At 46.0% G+C, this 21389-nt stretch overlaps 1 protein-coding gene across 1 annotated transcript in view; it reads left to right on the top strand.

Moving 5' to 3' along the window:
• Positions 1-21389, top strand: part of SUSD5 (sushi domain containing 5) — a 79038-nt gene that overhangs the window by 33341 nt on the left and 24308 nt on the right. Inside the window, exon 4 of the mRNA XM_084618673.1 lies at positions 18862-19050. Coding sequence (XP_084474799.1) covers positions 18862-19050 — 189 coding nt within the window. The remainder of the gene's footprint in view (positions 1-18861; positions 19051-21389) is intronic.

Consider the following 21389-nt stretch of genomic DNA (forward strand, 5'->3'; position numbering starts at 1 on the left):
AAAAGACCCCTGTATGGAATGAAAAAGACAAACGTAATAGTTTGAGGTTTACTGCAGCTCTGAACACAAAATATGTTTATGTGTATCTGCAGACAGCCCCAAAAGTAAATTTTAAATAAGTACAAAAAATAGGTGTTAATGCAAGAAAAAATAATATATTGTAATGGCTAGAATGGGAAAGAAAAGAAAAGCCAAGAAGAAACAGAAGAGGAAAAAATTACCACCCTCGTGTTATATTTCTTTATATGTACTTAGGGTCTTGTCTATACTGGCAAGTTTCTGCGCAGTGAAGCAGCTTTCTGTGGTGTAACTCCCGAGGTGCACACACTGCCAAGCCACTTAGTGCGCAGAAACTGTGCAGTTGCAGCGCTGTAAAAAAACCACCCCGACGAGAGGCGTACGGCTTTCTGCGCCGGGCCTTCAGCACCACGGTGCCAGTGTAGACACCCTGGTCGATTACAGCGCTGCGATTGGCCTCCAGGAGGTGTCCCACAATGCCTGTTCTCACCTCTCTGGTCATCAGTTTGAACTCTATTGCTCTGCCCTCAGGTAACCAACCATGAGCCCCACCTCTTAAATTCCTTGGGAATTTTGAAAGTCCCCTTCCTGTTTGCTCGGTGACGCATGCAGCGGTCTCAGCGCATCGTTCCAGGTGGCCATGCCTGTTCCACGCACCAGGCGATCCCCCACTTGGAGTAATGCCGAGCTGCTGGACCTCATCAGCATTTGGGGAGAGGAGGCTGTCCAGTCCCAGCTGCACTCCAGCCGTAGGAATTATGATAGCTATGGACAGATTTCACGATGCATGACAGAAAGGGGCCATGACCGGGACACACTGCAGTCCAGGGTCAAAGTGAAGGAGCTGTGGAATGCCATCCAGTGCTGAGCCCACAAGCTGCTGGTTCTACTAAGAGCTGGACACAATACTCGGTGGCAACCCACCTCCACTGCAAAGGCCACTGGATACTTCAGTGGCTCACGGGCCAGTCAAGGGTTGACTGAGCCAGGAGGAGGAAATCTTGGACGAGGATGTGGAAGGGGACCCAGAGTCAGAGGACAACTCAGAGGTCAGAGATGCATGCAGCCAGGAGCTCTTCTCTACCCTGGAGGAGGTTAGCCAGTCACAGCAGTTGGAGCTTGGTGAAGCGCAAACAGGAGAGGAGGCCCCTGGTAAGTGGCTTTGATTTTAGGAATCGTTGAAGCAAGTTGTTGGAGGCAGGAGGGTTGCAGAAAGCAGGCTTGTGTCTGTATGATGCGCATACCACCACATGCCTAGTTGGAGCGGCGGAACAGGGTGTTGGTTGACTCACTCACTTCACAGGAATCTGCCTCAGAGATCTCCACGAAACTCTCATGGAGATACTGGGCAATCCGCTGCTGCAGGTTCTTTGGCAGAGCTGCTTTGTTTCTTGCCCCATTAAGAGTAACTTTCCCACGCCACTTTGCCGTCACAGGGGTGGACGGTCCATTGCTGCACATAGGCGAGCTGCATAAGGGCCAGGGTGGAAGCCGCAGTCTTGGAGAAGACCCTCCCTTGATTCCCTGCTCACCCTCAGCAGCGAGATATCTTCCATAACGAACACAGCCTGTGGAAAATGTGGGGACAGGAATGATTATAAGGCCCCACCCTACAGTGCTGGCTCTCCCCAAGAGCCATGTGCCCAGTGTACAGTTTGGTCCTGGAACTCTGAGTTCCCCTGCCCCTGCAGTTACTCACCATTTTCGGGGTCTTGTGGCTCATGTGTGCTTGCCTGGGTCAGCCAGTTAGTGACAAGTATGTAAATAGTGGCTGTGTTTTAAATCACTGAATCAGCAGTCTGCTTCTGTAAAATGTTGCATTTTGGCTTCACAGAGAGGACCTTGGGAGCCCAGCCTCCCATTTTGTTATCGCTGGCTGAATGGCTGCGTAGAATTAGAAAGAGGCCACAAAAAACTAAAGAGGACTTTCTGCGTGATGTCATGCTGCATTCTGTGGCCGAAAAACAAGAATCAAAGGAGTGGAGGGACAGCGAGAAGAGAACGCGGCACACCAGAATGAAGCCATGGAGCGGCTTTTAAACATTATGGAGCCCCAAGTGGACACACTCCAGACACTACTAGCACTGCAAACCAAGCAGCTCCGCACCCACCCTCCCCTGCAGCCACCGTTGCAAAACTCTTTCCCATGCGCCCCCCAGACCCTGCCAATACACTCTTATCAACCTCCTGGCTCCAGTCTGTACCCGCTGCATTCCACTCCTCCCCCATCACAGTCCAGCCCTGCGGACTCCCAGTACCTACTGCACTCAACACTCGTCCCTCTGCAGTTTAGCCCTGCTGAAGTACAGTACCTGCTGCACTCCAAAGGACAAGATTGAATATGATCCCTGGACATACATAAATCTTTAACCGTCCCGGGACTCCACCTCTGCCTGGGACCCTCCCTTCCCCCATTCCCCATAGTGCTGATGTGTTTTTTTATTTGTCTCTGTGCTCCGGTTGTTGTTTTTTAATAAAAGAATTGTTTTGGTTTGAAAGCAACCTTTATTCCATTAATTGAAAGCAAACAGAGACCTGCAAAGCAACAGGCAATTTTCTTACACCTTCATAGTGCATCATCTTCACCAATCACAGTCACCTCCTAGCATTACAAGTACTGCACTCCCGAGCAGAGCAACAAATATTAGTGGCTTTCAGCTTCAGATTGCTGCCTCAAGGCATCCCTGATCCTTATGGCCCCACCCCGCGCCCCTCTAATAGCTCTGGTCTCTGGCTGTTCAAATTCAGCCTCCAGGCACTGAGCCTCAGCAGTCCAGCCCTGAGTGAAGCTTTCAGCCTTCCCTTCACAAATATTATGGCGTGTACAGCACGCGGCTATAAGCAAAGGAATATTATCATTGGCCAGGTCCAGCCTCCCATATAGGCAGCGCCAGTGGCCCTTTAAATGGCCAAACGCACACTCAACAGTCATTCTGCACTTGCTCAGCCTGTTGTTGAACTGCTCCTTGCTACTGTCAAGGTTCCCCATGTATGGCTTCATAAGCCACGGCATTAAGGGGTAGGCAAGGTCTCCCAAGATCACAATGGGCATTTCAACTTCCCCTACAGTAATCTTCTGGTCCGGGAAGAAGGTCCCTGCTTGCAGCTTCTTGAACAGGCCAGTGTTCTGAAAGATGCGTTTGTCATGCACCTTTCCAGACCAGCCTGCGTTAACGTCCATGAAATGCCCACGGTGATCCACAAGCACCTGGAGAACCATACAGAAATACCCCTTCCGATTAATGTGCTAGGTGGTCTGGTGCCAGAATTGGAATATGCGTGCCATCTATCACCCCTCCGCAGTTAGGGAAGCCCATTTGTGCAAAGCCATCCACAATGTCACGCACATTATCCAGAGTCATGTTCTTTTGGAGCAGGATGCGATTAATGTTCCTGAACACTTCCATCAACATGAGTCCAACGGTCGACTTTCCCACTCCGAACTGGTTAGCGACTGATAAATAGCAGTCTGGAGTAGCCAGCTTCCACATTGTAATCGCCACGCGCTTCTCCAACGACAGGGCAGCTCTCATTCTCGTGTCCTTCCACCGCAGGGCTGGGGCAGGCTCATCACACAGTCCCATGAATGTGGCTTTCCTCATCCAAAAGTTCTGCATCCACTGCTCATCATCCCAGACATGCATGATGATATGATCCCACCACTCAGTGCTTGGTTCCCAAGCAGAAAAGCAGCGTTCCACTGTGGTCAGCACCTCCGTGAATGCCACAAGCAATCTCGTGCTGTAGCTACTACATGTGGCGAGATGAATGTCAAACTCCTCTCTTGCCTTTGTAGTTTGAGGAATAGCTCCACTGTCACTCGTGATGTGTTAGTGAGAGCGAGCAGCATGTTGGTCAACAGTGCGGGATCCATTTCTGCAGACCAAAGAGGCAGAGTGCACAGTACACAAACCATTGAAAGATGGCGCCAAATGTGGACGGAAGCACAGGGATCGCTCGGATGCGAAGCAATGTATCACGGGGCATTGGGAAAGGACCCAGGATGCCACGCAACCCCCTCCGCCTTCCCACAACTCTTAGCGGCAGAAGAGGAAGAGATGCTCTGTGGGATAGCTGCCCAGAGTGCACTGCTCCGAATACCGCTGCAAGTGGTACAAGTGTGAACACACTATTGCGCAGGCAGCTGACAGTGTGAAAACACAACAGCGGTTTCCCTTCAGCACTCTCTGAGAGGTGATGTAACTGCCAGCGATGTAACTATGCCAGTGTAGACATACCCTTAGAGTACTATTCAGGGTGCTTAGTTTAGTAAGGGTATCTGAATTACATTATTTACATCACTGCAGGTTGCTGGTATTTTTAAAGCTTCAAGGGTCAAATCAAGCTCACACCTCAGTCACTGTTTCACGCTGTCTGCAGACTCAGGATGGCAGCTCATTGATTTATATTCAATTCACATTTGAAAGGTTATCTTCTCAACACTTAGGGATAGAAACTTCTTTATTTTTTTTTTAAAAAGAGATTACATTCTGCGGGTTCCAGATATGCCATGTGATCCTCATGCAGGCCAGATCTGGCCCAGGGGCTGTATGTTAACACAATCTGTTTTAAGCCATTCCACAGCAAAGTTCACAAGAATACACATAAATACAGAAGAAATAAATAAAACAGGAATAATCATCGTAGGGTTCTGCTATCAAGAGGACTTTTCCCCAGGGAAACATAACATGAATTTTCAATATCATATTTAAATAACAGTTTTGGTTCACTCTAACTTTCCTGTGTAATTAAAAAACAACAAACAACAACAACAATAGAAAGACACCACCACCTCCACTACCTCCTATCAATAGTTCCTGAGCTTTACTGGTTCCTTCCTTGTTTGAATCATTGATTTTATAAGCAATGAGTGAGATCTCTGTAGTGTTCCACTGCAGACATGCAAATCAAATTTTGTTAGGCATAACCTCTGACTCCAAATATTCATCAAAAGTTGATGGATTATGTAGTTATTTCAATTTGTTTTTTCTTCTGCAATAAAGGGAAAATGAAGTTTTGGTTGGAATGTTCTAAGGCAAACATTTTAAAGTTTACTTTAAAAGAGTAAACTGTAGATTGCTGTGTGTTCATGCTATTTCATTTTATTTTCTATGCTTTACCGTGAATATGGAGGTTTTTAAATTTCTGTAGTTTTCTTTTCCAAAGCTTTGCATTTAGCTGCCAGTGAATTTCTAGCTACCTGGTGATATCATTTAAACTAATAAATGAAGTTATTTTTACCAGCCATTCTCTGATGAAAGAGGTATTGGCATCCCAACAGCAGTAGCTTACAAGGAACACTTATATTGGTTGTGTTTCGGTTCTTTGCATTTCATTTTATCTCAGTGTTTATCTGGAAAAAGGAAAATTCTCCATTCTTAAGTATCTCCAAGATCAAGAAGGAAAGTAAAGCAGCCACCCTCATCTTTCAAAGAGATTTGGCATCAAGAGTGAGCTCTTCTAAACTCTTAATGATAGGACAACTCATCACAAACCCCAGAGAGCTCTCTGGGAAAATTCTCCTGGCTGATCTTCAAAGAAACCAGAAGACAGATGTTTCATGGTAGCCTCCAGAATCTGGGAATCAGTGAAACATATGGAATGGTAACTGGAAAGATTACTAATCCTCCCAAAAGGAGATTTACTTGTACGAGGAAACTGAGGTTTGTGTCTTTATTGAGTTATTTGTTTGTTTATTTCAGATTGTTCTTTATTTGCATATTTAAGTTTAGTCAAGATGTCTCAGAAAACCTTTACAGATTCAACAGTTGCATCTAATTTAAGTCAAGAAAGTTTCTTCACTCGAAACTTGGGATTTCTTTTACCCTATAGAGACTTACATGAATGCTACTGAAAAATCACCTGCCACTAACCTCTTCCCAGGAATGGTTTGGGGTTAACTTTCTTCAGATGGTCATTACTCCTGAGGTGCAAGTCAAGACTGAGTATGCAGTCTGAAGTAATTCAGGTCTCTTAAACCTCTTTGTAAAGAAAAGGCTACTGAATCTATTGCGTTCTGTAACCAGAGCTATCACTGGCCTTAACTGATTTGTTGGTGCCAAACAAACACTCTTAGGGTATGTCTACACTACGAAATTAGGTCGAATTTATAGAAGTCGGTTTTTTAGAAATCGGTTTTATATATTCGAGTGTGTGTGTCCCCACAGAAAATGCTCTAAGTGCATTAAGTGAATTAACTTGGTGGAGCGCTTCCACAGTACTGAGGCTAGAGTCGACTTCCGGAGTGTTGCACTGTGGGTAGCTATCCCACAGTTCCTGCAGTCTCCGCTGCCCATTGGAATTCTGGGTTGAGATCCCAATCCCTGGTGGGGCTAAAACATTGCCACGGATGGGTCTGGGTACATATCCTCAGGCCCCCGTTCCCTCCCTCCCTCCGTGAAAGCAAGGGCAGACATTCGTTTCGCGGCTTTTTTCCTGAGTTACCTGTGCAGACGCCATACCACGGCAAGCATGGAGCCCGCTCAGGTAACCGTCACCATATGTCTCCTGGGTGCTGGCAGACGCGGTACTGCATTGCTATACAGTAGCAGCAACCCATTGCCTTGTGGCAGCAGACGGTACAATAGGACTGGTAGCCATCATCGTCATGTCCGAGTTGCTCCTGGCCGTGTCAGCCAGGAGCGCCTGGACAGACATGGGCGCAGGGACTAAATTTGGAGTGACTTGATCAAGTCATTCTCTTTAGTCCTGCAGTCAGTCCTATTGAACCATCTTATGGTGAGCAGGCAAGCGATATGGATTTCTAGCAGTCGTATTGTACCATCTTCTGCCAGGCAGGCAAGAGATGAGGATGGGTAGCAGTCGTATTGTACCATCTTCTGCCGAGCAGCCCTGAGATGTGGATGGCATGCAGTCCTTCTGCACCGTCTGCTGCCAGCCAAAGATGTAAAAGATAGATGGAGTGTATCAAAACAAGAAATAGACCAGATTTGTTTTGTACTCATTTGCTTCCTCCCCCTCCCCCGTCTAGGGGACTCATTCCTCTAGGTCACACTGCAGTCACTCACAGGGAAGATGCAGCAAGGTAAATCTAGCCATGTATCAATCAGAGGCCAGACTAACCTCCTTGTTCCAATAAGAACAATAACTTAGGTGCACCATTTCTTATTGGAAGCCTCCGTGAAGTCCTGCCTGAAATACTCCTTGATGTAAAGCCACCCCCTTTGTTGATTTTAGCTCCCTGAAGCCAACCCTGTAAGCCGTGTCGTCAGTCGCCCTTCCCTCCGTCAGAGCAACGGCAGACAATCGTTCCGCGCCTTTTTTCTGAGCGGACGCCATACCAAGGCAAGCATGGAGGCCGCTCAGCTCACTTTGGCAATTAGGAGCACATTAAACACCACATGCATTATCCAGCAGTATATGCAGCGCTAAAACCTGGCAGAGTGATACCGGGCGAGTAGGCGACGTCAGTGCGGTCGCGTGAGTGATCAGGACATGGACACAGATTTCTCTGAAAGCATGGGCCCTGCCAATGCATGCATCATGGTGCTAATGAGGCAGGTTCATGCTGTGGAACGTCGATTCTGGGCTTGGGAAACAAACACAGACTGGTGGGACCGCATAGTGTTGCAAGTCTGGGACGATTCCCAGTGGTTGTGAAACTTTCGCATGCGTAAGGGCACTTTCATGGAACTTTCTGACTTGCTTTCCCCTGCCCCGAAGCGCATGAATACCAAGATGAGAACAGCCCTCACAGTTGAGAAGTGAATGGCGATAGACCTGTGGAAGCTTGCAACGCCAGACAGCTACCGGTCAGTTGGGAATCAGTTTGGAGTGGGCAAATCTACTGTAGGGGCTGCTGTGATGCAAGTAGCCAACGCAATCAAAGATCTGCTGATATCAAGGGTAGTGACCCTGGGAAATGTGCAGGTCATAGTGGATGGCTTTGCTGCAATGGGATTCCCTAACTGTGGTGGGGCCATAGACGGAACCCATATCCCTATCTTGGCACCGGAGCACCAAGCCACCAAGTACATAAACCGCAAGGGGTACTTTTCAATAGTGCTGCAAACTCTGGTGGATCACAAGGGACGTTTCACCAACATCAACGTGGGATGGCCGGGAAAGGTACATGACGCTTGCATCGTCAGGAACTCTGGTCTGTTTCAAAAGCTGCAGGAAGGGACTTTATTCCCAGACCAGAAAATAACTGTTGGGGATGTTGAAATGCCTGTATGTATCCTTGGGGACCCAGCCTACCCCTTAATGCCATGGCTCATGAAGCCGTACACAGGCAGCCTGGACAGTAGTCAGGAGCTGTTCAGCTACAGGCTGAGCAAGTGCAGAATGGTGGTAGAATGTGCATTTGGACGTTTAAAGACGCGCTGGCACAGTTTACTGACTCGCTTAGACCTCAGCGAAACCAATATTCCCACTGTTATTACTGCTTGCTGTGTGCTCCACAATATCTGTGAGAGTAAGGGGGAGACGTTTATGGCGGGGTGGGAGGTTGAGGTAAATCGCCTGGCTGCTGGTTACGAGCAGCCAGACACCAGTGTGGTTAGGAGAGTACAGGAGGGTGTGGTACGCATCAGAGAAGCTTTGAAAACCAGTTTCATGACTGGACAGGATACGGTGTGAAAGTTCTGTTTGTTTCTCCCTGATGAAAACCCCCGCCCCTTGGTTCACTCTACTTCCCTGTAAGCTAACCACCCTCCCCTCCTCCCTTCGATCACCGCTTGCAGAGGCAATAAAGTCATTGTTGCTTCACATTCATGCATTCTTTATTCATTCATCACACAAATAGGGGGGTGACTACCAAGGTAGCCCAGGAGGGGTGGTGGAGGAGGGAAGGAAAATGCCACACAGCACTTTAAAAGTTTACAACTTTAAAATTTATTGAATGCCAGCCTTCTTTTTTTTGGGCAATCCTCTGTGGTGGAGTGGCTGGTTGGCTGGTGGCCCCCCCACTGCGTTCTTGGGTGTCTGGGTGTGGAGGCTATGGAACTTGGGGAGGAGGGTGGTTGGTTACACAGGGGCTGTAGCGGCGGTCTGTGCTCCAGCTGCCTTTGCTGCAGCTCAACCATACACTGGAGCATACTGGTTTGATCCTCCAGCAGCCTCAGCATTGAATCCTGCCTCCTCTCATCACGGTGCCGCCACATTTGAGCTTCAGCCCTGTCTTCAGCCCACCACTTACTCTCTTCAGCGCGCCACCTCTCCTCCCGGTCATTTTGTGCTTTCCTGCACTCTGACATTATTTGCCTCCACGCATTCGTCTGTGCTCTGTCGGTGTGGGAGGACAGCATGAGCTCAGAGAACATTTCATCATGAGTGCGTTTTTTTTTCTTTCTAATCTTCACTAGCCTCTGGGAAGGAGAAGATCCTGTGATCATTGAAACACATGCAGCTGGTGGAGAAAAAAAAAGGGACAGCGGTATTTAAAAAGACACATTTTATAAAACAGTGGCTACAGTCTTTCAGGGTAAACCTTGCTGTTAACATTACATACATAGCACATGTGCTTTCGTTACAAGGTCGCATTTTGCCTCCCCCCACCGCGTGGCTACCTCCTCAACCCTCCCCCCTCCCTGTGGCTAACAGCAGGGAACATTTCTGTTCAGCCGCAGGCAAACAGCCCAGCAGGAACGGACTCCTCTGAGTGTCCCCTGAAGAAAAGCACCCTATTTCAACCAGGTGACCATGAAATGATATCTCACTCTCCTGAGGATAACACAGAGAGATAAAGAATGGATGTTGTTTGAACGCCAGCAAACATACACTGCAATGCTTTGTTGTACAATGATTCCCGAGTACGTGTTACTGGCCCGGAGTGGTAAAGTGTCCTACCATGAAGGACGCAATAAGGCTGCCCTCCCCAGAAACCTTTTGCAAAGGCTTTGGGAGTACATCCAGGAGAGCCGCGAATGCCAGGGCAAAGTAATCCTTTCACATGCTTGCTTTTAAACCATGTATAGTATTTTAAAGGTACACTCACCAGAGGTCCCTTCTCAGCCTGCCGGGTCCAGGAGGCAGCCTTGGGTGGGTTCGGGGGGTACTGGCTCCAGGTCCAGGGTGAGAAACAGTTCCTGGCTGTCGGGAAAACCGGTTTCTCCGCTTGCTTGCTGTGAGCTATCTACAACCTCATCATCATCATCATCTTCTTCGTCCCCAAAACCTGCTTCCGTATTGCCTCCATCTCCATTGAAGGAGTCAAACAACACGGCTGGGGTAGTGGTGGCTGAACCCCCTAAAATGGCATGCAGCTCATCATAGAAGCGGCATGTTTGGGGCTCTGACCTGGAGCGGCCGTTCACGCCTCTGGTTTTCTGGTAGGCTTGCCTCAGCTCCTTAAGTTTCAAGCGGCACTGCTTCGGGTCCCTGTTATGGCCTCTATCCTTCATGCCCTGGGAGATTTTGAGAAAGGTTTTGGCATTTCGAAAATGGGAACGGAATCCTGATAGCACGGATTCCTCTCCCCATGCAGCAATCAGATCCCGTACCTCCCGTTTAGTCCATGCTGGAGCTCTTTTGCGATTCTGGGACTCCATCATGGTCACCTGTGCTGATGAGCTCTGCATGGTCACCTGCAGGTTGCCACGCTGGCCAAACAGGAAATGAGATTCAAAAGTTCGCAGTTCTTTTCCTGTCTACCTGGCCAGTGCATCTGAGTTGAGAGTGCTGTACAGAGTGGTCACAATGGAGCACTCTGGGATAGCTCCCGGAGGCCAATACTGTCTAATTGTGTCCACAGTACCCCAAATTCGACCCGGCAAGGCTGATTTAAGCGCTAATCCACTTGTCAGGGGTGGAGTATGGAAATCGATTTTAAGAGCCCTTTAAGTTGAAATAAAGGGCTTCATCGTGTGGACAGGTGCAGGTTTACATCGATTTAAGGCTGATAAATTCGACCTAAAGTCCTAGTGTAGACCAGGGCCTAGGCCTTGTCTTTGATGCACAGTTGACTGGAGTTGACACTTGACTGGTGCCTCTGACCCAAGTTCCGTCCATACACAAAAACCTCTTGTTCAAGCATGATAGTACTTTTCACTGAACATCAGCTGGCCCAAGAGGCAGTATAGGCTCTAGTACTGCTAACACTTGAGCTATGAACATAACCACTCTGCAGTGTGAACATGGGCCTAAGCCCTCGAGTGCTGTTAGTTCTCCAACGTCTTCCCACAATTCCACCTGAGTTTAGGGTTGCCAATTTTAGTTGGATGTATTCCTGGAGATTTAATCACATGACATAATCTTTAGTTAAGGATTAATCTTTAATTCCTGGAGACTCCAGACCAATCCTGGAGGGTTGGCAACCCTATCTGAGCTGCATTTTCTTGCCAGATATTCACTCCCTACCTGTGCACCAGAAGTCACCTACCAACGTATTTAGCCTGGTTTGGTGTTTGACCCCCACATTCACAGGCAACTCACTGCACCAGTATCATTGCTTGTACAGGAAATGGTGTCCAGGAGGTTGTCTTCCAGCGTGCTGCCAGCTGGTGACATGGGGGTTCTTGTGGATCTCTGGTGGGAGGCCCGCAAAGGCTATGAATTCAGGACCAGTACTTGAAATTCACAGTTCGATTATGTGCTTTCTAGGAAGCTGGCAGAGCAAGGGATCCACCAGACAGGACCTCAGGACAGAAGGGAAATAAATATCAAGTCCATAAAGATCACATATGGGAAGACCAGGGACCACAGTGCTCAGTAACTCACTGAGAACAGGCCAGTTCTATGAGGAGATGGACTAGGTGATCAGCAATGTCCCAAGCACACAGTCCTATTTCAGAACTGCCAGTCAGCATAGGGAGATTCATCGGCTATTAAAATCTGCAACAGCTGTCCCCACTCCTCTATTTCTACATCCATCTTCCATGATCTCCTTAGTAAGGCATATTGCTGCTTTCTCCTAGTGACCCCCATTCTCTCACTGAGACAAGCTGCTGCAGAAACACCCTCTACCGGCTTTCATGCCCTATACCTGCGTCCTCTTTCCAAAATGAAATTTGCATTAATGCCAACATTTGGTACAGACCATTGTTCCAAGTTGAACCCAGGCCTTCCCACCCGCTGGAACAGTGGCCACAGAGAGAAGTCTGAAGCATGCCAAGCTGCAGTGGTTTACTTTAATGAGTTGCTAGCCAAGACCACTTCTGCACAGGTGCCCAGAAAGGACAGACAAGTTATCTCACAATACAATGAAAGAATTCAGAGGAAGCAGCTCAGATTAGTGCAGCTAGAAGTCCTGCTACCTCACACAAATGAGTGCAGCACCTTTATGGATGCAGTAATTCAAGTTTGTCTTTGCAGCATTGGCTCTCTCACTCAAGCTAAGCGAATTTGAGTGGTCACACTCAGATGCCCCATCACTCGAGTGAACTGGCCAGTGAAGGCAAGACCATGGAGCACAGTCTCATTCCAAGGGTTCACATATTCCACATCCAGGGTTTGTGCATCAACATCACCAAGATCTGCCCCTTTTCTTTCCATTCCTACAGCCAATTCTTTCATGAGGGCCCTCATTATACTCCACGTTGACTACTGCCGCCTCCTTTGAGGTCTGGAAACCCTGCTTTACAGTGAGAGATTAAGGGCATGGCTACACTGGAAACTTTCAAAGCACTGCGGCGGGAGCGCTCCCGCGGCAGCACTTTGAAGTGAGAGTGTGGTCGCGCGCGAGCACTGGGAGAGAGCTCTTCCAGTGCTCCTGGTAATCCACCTCCATGAGGGGATTAGCTCAGAGTGCTGGGAGCGCAGGTCCCAGTGCTCGGAGCCTGTCCACACTAGCTCTTTAAAGTGCTCAGACTTGCTGCACTCAGGGGGGTGATTTTTCACTCTCCTGAGCCAGCAAGTTAGAGTGCTATAAAATGTAAGTGTAGACAAGCCCTAAGAAGCTCAATCAATTTAGTTTAACAAAGAGAAGATTAAGAGGTAACTTGATCATGGTCTCTAAGTACGCACACAAGGAGAAGATTTCTGACAGCAGAGGGATTTTTAACTAGCAGACAAAGACATAGCAAGATCCAATGGCTAGAAACTGAAGCTAGACAAATTCAAACTAAAAATAAGGAACAACGTTTTACAGTAAGAGTAATTAACCACTGGAATTACTGACCTAGGGATGTGGTAGATTTTCCCTCACTTGAAATCTTTAAATCATGATTGATGTCTTTCTAAAAGATATGCTCTGACTCAAATCAGAAATCATGGGCTTGATGCAGGAACTACTTGGTGAAATTCTATGGTCTTTTTTTATACCAGAGGTCAGACTAGGTAATCATAAGGGTCCCTTCTGACCTTAAGATCTTGAATCTATTAAGCTTGACCCCCCGTTCTTAAACAAAGAAAGGTGTTTTTGCTGGTGTTAATGTGCTTTAACATCTTGAAAGGCTGGTAGAACTCTCTCTAACTTTACTCTTCAGGAGCAAGGTAAAGTATAGAAAATTTCCCCATAATAAAAAGAGTTACTGACCTGTATTTAAAAAGGTCTTTTAAAGTTATGAATGATTGCTGGATGTACACTCACTTGTATTATCCTTTTCTTTGGGAGTTGGTTACCAACTGCTTAAGGTAGGATGTAGAGTGACATCTCAGTGCATCTATCTTAGGTATTTCTAGGGCACCCATCACTATAGTAATTTACTTTTACATAGCATTGCACTTGGACGATATCACAGCTGACTGTGCTCTTCAAGAACCTTGCCCAGGTTCTTGAAAATTCTCTCCTTTTTTTTTCCTTTTAAATTGAGTGTCGACTAATTCTTTGTTTACGGTAGACAGGTTACGGGAAACAAGCAGACTTTGCAGCATGCTCTGAAGAAGGACAGGCTCCATTTTATCTCCTCCATTAGGCTGTTCTGTAGCTAGGGCTGTTTTTAGGGTTGCCAAACTTCCAGGATTGGCCTGGAGTCTCCAGGAATTAAAGATTAATCTTTAATTAAAATTATGTCATGTGATGAAATCTCCAGGAATACATCCAACCAAAATTGGCAACTCTAGCCCTTCAACTCTATCTCCTGGAAGGATATAGTGTGCATATCAAATATGTTAAGCATAAGGTATATTTAAAGTATGGAGATGCTAATTCTCCCTCCGCCCCATGCCCCTAAATTAAGCAACATGACTGTAGGTTAGGATACCTTCAAATAAGTAACTCTATTACTAGAATGCTTTGGGATCAATTCTTTTCTCAGTGCAAACACATAACTCTCTTCAACATTAATTAATGTAACTACACAAATAGAGTACACCTATTCCAGTGGTCTGTAGCTTTCCCATATGACAGCCAAATATTTTTTATTCCTTTCATCCATGTCAATCTAATCACTCTTATCAGTTCACAGGAAACACATTAGCTGCTAACGGCTCTGTACTTCCTCAGGCGCTAAGCCTAAATGACACAGAGCATAAACTGAGCCTTGTGTGGCTCAAAGAGGTAGGTGTTCCTATCAATAGATGTATATATAATTCCCACTAACTTCTGAAACTTGAATGCTGTATGTGTGTATTATAAGGGAGAATAAATTCCAAAGCTTTAACCTTGCTCATGTCTCCTCTAAATTAGTGGCTGATGGTCTTGCAGCACACCTGATTCAGAAAGATTTAGTGAGGGCCATAAAGCATCCCCATACTGAAAGAAAATGCTGTCAAAGGAGTATCCCTCCACTGAATGCATCTTCATGTAGCAATAGTATTTTCTGTATGACATTAAGTTCCACAATAAGGCTAATAATTCTCAACATAAAAATTATATATCATTAATAACAATGTATTTCCCTATAGCCTGTATCATAACCTGGATAGCCAGTAGAAATACCCATGGGAGTGGATCTAGGGGCAGGAAAACTCAACAAGGATCTTGTGGGATTTTCCTAGGATTGTTGAGGTGTCTTCTCCTGCAGGATAACCAGTGGTCCTGGCCCCACAGGCTACAGGTCCCATAAGATCCTCAAGAACAGTGCCATCTGCACCAGCTCCTTGATAATGTGGTTTCAGAGTAACAGCCGTGTTAGTCTGTATTCGCAAAAAGAAAAGGAATATAATGAGGGCCTGCATGAAAGAATTGGCTGTAGGAATGGAAAGAAAAGGGGCAGATCTTGGTGATGTTGATGCACAAACCCTGGATGTGGAATATGTGAACCCTTGGAATGAGACTGTGCTCCATGGTCTTGCCTTCATTCCACACAAAGATGGACTACAAGCCGTCAAGAACACTATCCCCGATAATGTCACGACTAACCTGGTGGCTGAACTTTGTGACTTTGTCCTTACCCATAACTATTTTACATTTGGGGACAATGTATACCTTCAGATCAGCAGCACTGCTATGGGTACCCGCATGGCCCCACAGTATGCCAACATTTTTACGGCTGATTTAGAACAACGCTTCCTCAGCTCTCGTCCCCTAAAGCCCTTACTCTTCTTGCGCTATATTGATGACAACTTCATCATCTGGACCCATGGAAAAGAAGCCCTTGAGGAATTCCACCATGATTTCAACAATTTCCATCCCACCATCAACCTCAGCCTGGTCCAGTCCACACAAGAGATCCACTTCCTGGACACTACAGTGCTAATAAACAATGGTCACATAAACACCACCCTATACCGGAAACCTACTGACTGCTATTCCTACCTACGTGCCTCCAGCTTTCACCCTGACCACACCACACGATCCATCGTCTACAGCCAAGCTCTGTGATACAACCGCATTTGCTCCAACCCCTCAGACAGAGACAAACAGCTACAAGATCTCTGTCAAGCTTTCTTACAACTACAATACCCACCTGCGGAAGTGAAGAAACAGATTGATAGAGCCAGAAGAGTTCCCAGAAGTCACCTACTACAGGACAGGCCTAACAAAGAAAATAACAGAATGCCACTAGCCGTCACCTTCAGCCCCCAACTAAAATCCCTCCAACGCATTATTAAAGATCTACAACCTATCCTGAAGGATGACCCAACACTCTCACAAATCTTGGGAGACAGGCCAGTCCTTGCCTACAGACAGCCCCGCAACCTGAAGCAAATACTCACCAACAACCACATACCACACAACAGAACCACTAACCCAGAAACCTATCCTTGCAACAAAGTCCGTTGCCAACTGTGCCCACATATCTATTCAGGGGACACCATCACAGGGCCTAATAACATCAGCCACACTATCAGAGGCTCGTTCACCTGCACATCCACCAATGCCATCATGTGCCAGCAATGCCCCTCTGCCATTTACATTGGTCAAACTGGACAGTCTCTACGTAAAAGAATAAATGGACACAAATCAGATGTCAAGAATTATAACATTCATAAACCAGTCGGAGAACACTTCAATCTCTCTGGTCACGCAATCACAGACATGAAGGTCGCTATCTTACAACAAAAAGCTTCAAATCCAGACTCCAGCGAGAAACTGCTGAATTGGAATTCATTTGCAAATTGGATACTATTAATTTAGGCTTAAATAGAGACTAGGAGTGGCTAAGTCATTATGCAAGGTAGCCTATTTCCCCTTGTTTTTTCCTACCCTCCCCCCCCCGACGTTCTGGTTAAACTTGGATTTAAACTTGGAGAGTGGTCAGTTTGGATGAGCTATTGCCAGCAGGAGAGTGAGTTTGTGTGTGTGTGTGTGTGTGTGTGTTCCCCGGGGGGGGGGGGGGCGTGAGAAAGCCTGGATTTGTGCAGGAAATGGCCCAGCTTGATTACCATGCACATTGTAGGGAGATTTCAGAGTAACAGCCGTGTTAGTCTGTATTCACAAAAAGAAAAGGAGTACTTGTGGCACCTTAGAGACTAACCAATTTATTTGAGCATGAGCTTTTGTGAGCTACAGCTCACTTCATCGGATGCATACCGTGGAAACTGCAGCAGACATTATATACACACAGAGGTCATGAAACAATACCTCCTCCCACCCCACTGTCCTGCTGGTAATAGCTTATCTAAAGTGATCATCAAGTTGGGCCATTTCCAGCACAAATCCAGGTTTTCTCACCCTCCACCCCCCACACAAATTCACTCTCCTGCTGGTAATAGCCCATCCAAAGTGACAACTCTCTTCACAATGTGCATGATAATCAAGGTGGGCCATTTCCTGCACAAATCCAGGTTCTCTCACCCCCTCACCCCCTTCCAAAAACCACACACACAAACTCACTATCCTGCTGGTAATAGCTCATCCAAAGTGACCACTCTCCCTACAATGTGCATGATAATCAAGGTGGGCCATTTCCAGCACAAATCCAGGTTTTCTCACATCCTCCCCACCCCCATACACACACAAACTCACTCTCCTGCTGGTAATAGCTCATCCAAAGTGACCACTCTCCCTACAATGTGCATGGTAATCAAGGTGGGCCATGTCCAGCACAAATCCAGGCTTTCTCAACCCCTCCCCCCTTTTTTTTTTCCCGGGGACACACACACACACACAAACTCACTCTCCTGCTGGCAATAGCTCATCCAAACTGACCACTCTCCAAGTTTAAATCCAAGTTAAACTTGATCACTTTTTAACAATGTGGCTTCGTTGAAGCTATTCTGTCAGCGGTATCCCTGAAGCCATCAATGCCTCTGGAGTGAGTGAAGGGAAGTGTGGAAGGGGCTATGGAAGAGTTAATATGTCCTGCGGCTGTATTCACTGTCCATTGTGGTTTTGGTAGGGCTTGGCCCGACACCTTTGGCCTTCCAAGGGGGGCCTATGGAATCTGAAGCAAGAAGGGATGGTGACATGGATGTGACTAATCCTTCTCTTACAGGATGTTCGTGAGGAGGGGAGAATCTGCAAGGAAAGGACACTCTGTGTTCTTATTACTACCTGAATAGTCTGGCCCTATGCTATTGACACCTTCTTAGATTATTAAAACTGTATAAATTTTTAAAATGCAGTTTGCTTTTCACTATGGCTGTTGTTTATTTACTGTTTGCATTTCTCTCAGGTAGAAAAAATAAATTAAGTCAATTTCATGTATGTTTATACTGTATTCATTTTCACTTTCAGGTTCTCAGTGCTGCATACACAAGTACTGTCAAATGAGTTATCCAATTAAATGCATTTTATATTTTATTTCCTGACAAACATGTTGATTTAGCATCTCAGCTTTCTCACAGGAGAGTTCAGCGCTTTTTTAACCCAAACTGTCTTTGTGAATTTGAGAACACAGGTCACTGCTTCACAGGTTAGGTTTCCCCTTTGGAAGCCAATTTGAGATTGTAAATGAGTTCCCGTTATGAGAAGGAAAAGGTTAATGAGAATCCTGTAGATTATGTATGCTGTTTGGTAGGGGACTGGATGGCTCAGAAGACTGCAAGTGGCCTATTGAGCTTGTCATTGCAGGTTTTAACTTGGCTCAAGTCAGATCTCACCAACTGACAACTCTTTAGAGGACTATATAGAATGAACTGGAAGTCTCAGTCCATTTCCAAGACTTTGTCTTGACTCAGAAAAAAATGGTTGAGTTTATGTCAGGCTTAACTAACATGCTATCTAGGCCTGACCAAAATTAGTGTTGATACAGGATAAGACTTTGTAACCTTGATTTAGTTGGTTGATTTATAGTGTAGGCAAAAGCCCTACTAGATATGGGTCCACACACATCGCCATCCCAACAGGTACTGACACGTCCCCAGCAAAGAACCCAAAATTGCATGGACATGAAGATCAGACTACTCTTTTAACTCTACATATGCCTGTCCAGGGCATGACTGAAGCATAATTATGAAGTACTGTGGGGAGCGTGTACCATATGTGGTGAACAGTGTATGTGTTCTGTGGATATACAGGCGATGGTATCTAGACTTACCAATCTAACACCATTCTTAGCAACATACTTCAATATATTACATTTTCTCCTAACGATACTTGTTTCTTTTTCTTCTCAGACAAACCATGTGGAGACCCCCCATCCTTTCCTCACACGATCCTGCATGGTCACACTGGGTTTGAAATGGGGGATGAGCTGCTTTATGTTTGTGCTCAGGGCTACGTCATGGGCAACAAAGAGGCTGCTTTTACGCTGCTCTGTGACAGCTGTGGGGAATGGTATGGGCAAGTTCAGGCCTGTGTCAAAGGTAAGCTTATCTAGCATACACACCAAGACTCCTCTCAACCAAAGCTGTCAGCAAGTCCTGGTCTGGCTGATAGTATCCCAAATGGTACCAGACATTTTCAGTCCCCAGGACTTGACTTCAACTGTTGAAGGTGTCTATAGCACTGCTGTGTAACAGTGCTTCTCCAGCTGCTTATGCACCAGGTGATCCTCCACAACTTGCTCTCCCAGTGGCCCTCAGAGCCTTTAACCATACAGTAAAACCTCAGAGTTACAAACACCAGAGTTACGAACTGACTAGTCAATCACACATCTCATTTGAAACCAGAAGTACACAAATCAGGCAGCAGCAGAGACCAAAAAAAGCAAATACAGTACAGTACTGTGTTCAATGTAAACTACTAAAAAATAAAGGGAAAGTTTAAAAAGAAGATTTGACAAGGCAAGGAAACTGTTTCTATGCTTGTTTCAGTTAAATAAAGATGGCTAAAAGCAGCATTTTTCTTCTGCATAGTAAAGTTTCAAAGCTGCATTAAGTCAATGTAAACTTTTGAAAGAACAACTATTACGTGTTGTTCAGAGTTACGAACATTTCAGAGTTATGAACAACCTCCATTCCCGAGGTGTTTGTAACTCTGAGGTTCTACTGTACCAAGCCAGTCACCTCTTGGATATTTTCAGGGGGAGCTCAGGGCAACTGCTTTCACTGAAGCTGTGCAGCATAATGTAGGTGCTGGGCTGGAGTGGGGAATATACACTCTATACTAATATCAGAAGGCTGGGCTCAGAGCTACATTAGGCAGCAATAGGATACTCCTCCAGAGAGGAAACAAGGGTGTGGGGAGCACAAAGTAAGGGCTAGTGAGAAAACAAATTGAGCACAGCAGGGGTGCTGTGTGGAGGGGAGCACAGAGGAGTGCTATGAGAGAAAGTATGGGAAGCATTTGAAATAATCAAGGGACAGTTTGTCAAATAAGCTGGTGGTCTGGAAGGTCACCTCAGCATTCCACAACACATTGGTTGTTTTCTCTGCCTCTATCACCCTTATACAAGGAATAATTAGGAAAAATGATATAAAATTCCCCAGGATGCACACAAAGGTCTACAGCAACTCCCAGACCCTACCTACCTACCTCAAGACCTCCACCGTATCACTTTATCATCAGACCATAATAAAATGCATCATATAAGCAAGATAAATGGAAAAATGGACTAGTGGATGCACTCAAACTTAACAACATAAAGTATAAGCAGCTAAATAACTTAATTTTCCCAGGCAACACTTTAAACACAGAGTTCCATATCACTTTATAATATGTCAAAAGTTCCAGGGTGACCATGTCTTCTAGTGTTTGTTCAACAACCAGGCACTGTGGGGCCCCCAGTCATTATTAGGGCCTGTGGGAACTACTGTTACACAATTAATAGATAATAACAGTAACAAGGCAGAGTGTTAAATATACTAGTACCAGTATGCTCTGAAGTCATCAGCAGAAGCTTCCTTTACGGGAAGCAAAGACTAATTAAAATTAAATATTTTAATCTTTAGTGCTATGTTTATCCCCGGTGCATAGCCTTTAAAACCAATGGAGCTACACCAATGGTGAATTTGGCCCTACAACTTACCATCTATGTATTTTTTGCAAAAGAGTCTGGATCAAACTCTTCATGCTGTTGCACAGCGAGGTGGAATGGGTGTAACTAAGTGCAGGATTTGGCCCTACATATTGTTGGGATTCCCTCCAAGACATCTTTCCATTCCGCTTCCAAAGAACTCAGTTTGACTCCACCCTTTGTCACTCAGGTATCTTTATTTGGCATACAGCAATGCTACGTTGAGTTGATCAGACTCAAACACAGGGGGGAGGGAGGGTGGCGGTGGATGGATGCAGGGTACATCACAGCTCCAAAGTTACAGAGAAACCTTTTCCCTTTTTATACATTACACATCTCGTTGTATTTACAATACATTGCTTCACACATTTTTGGCTTGGCTTGGTTACTTTGCAGGAACCAATCCCTGTGCAGCACATACTGACCATTATTCAACTTCCTCTTTACCTCATCTCTACATTCCTTGTCCCTTGTTATCTAGTTCATAGTAAATAGTTCCCTGCATGTTCTCCCTCTTATCTTAGGCTATGTTTACACTACAAACCTTACAGTGCACAGTTGTACCTCTGCAGCTGGGCTGCTGTAAGGTCTCCAGGGTAGCCGCTCTATGCCAGCAGGAGAGAACTCTCCCGCCAGCATAATTAAACCACCCCCAACGAGCGGCGGTAACTATGCTGGCAGGAGAGCACATCCCACTGACATAGCGCTGTCCACACGGGCACTTTTCTTGGTGAAACTTATGTCAGT

The sequence above is a fragment of the Lepidochelys olivacea genome (assembly GCF_965140295.1).
Source record: "Lepidochelys olivacea isolate rLepOli2 genome assembly, chromosome: 2".
NCBI lineage: Eukaryota > Metazoa > Chordata > Testudines > Cheloniidae > Lepidochelys > Lepidochelys olivacea.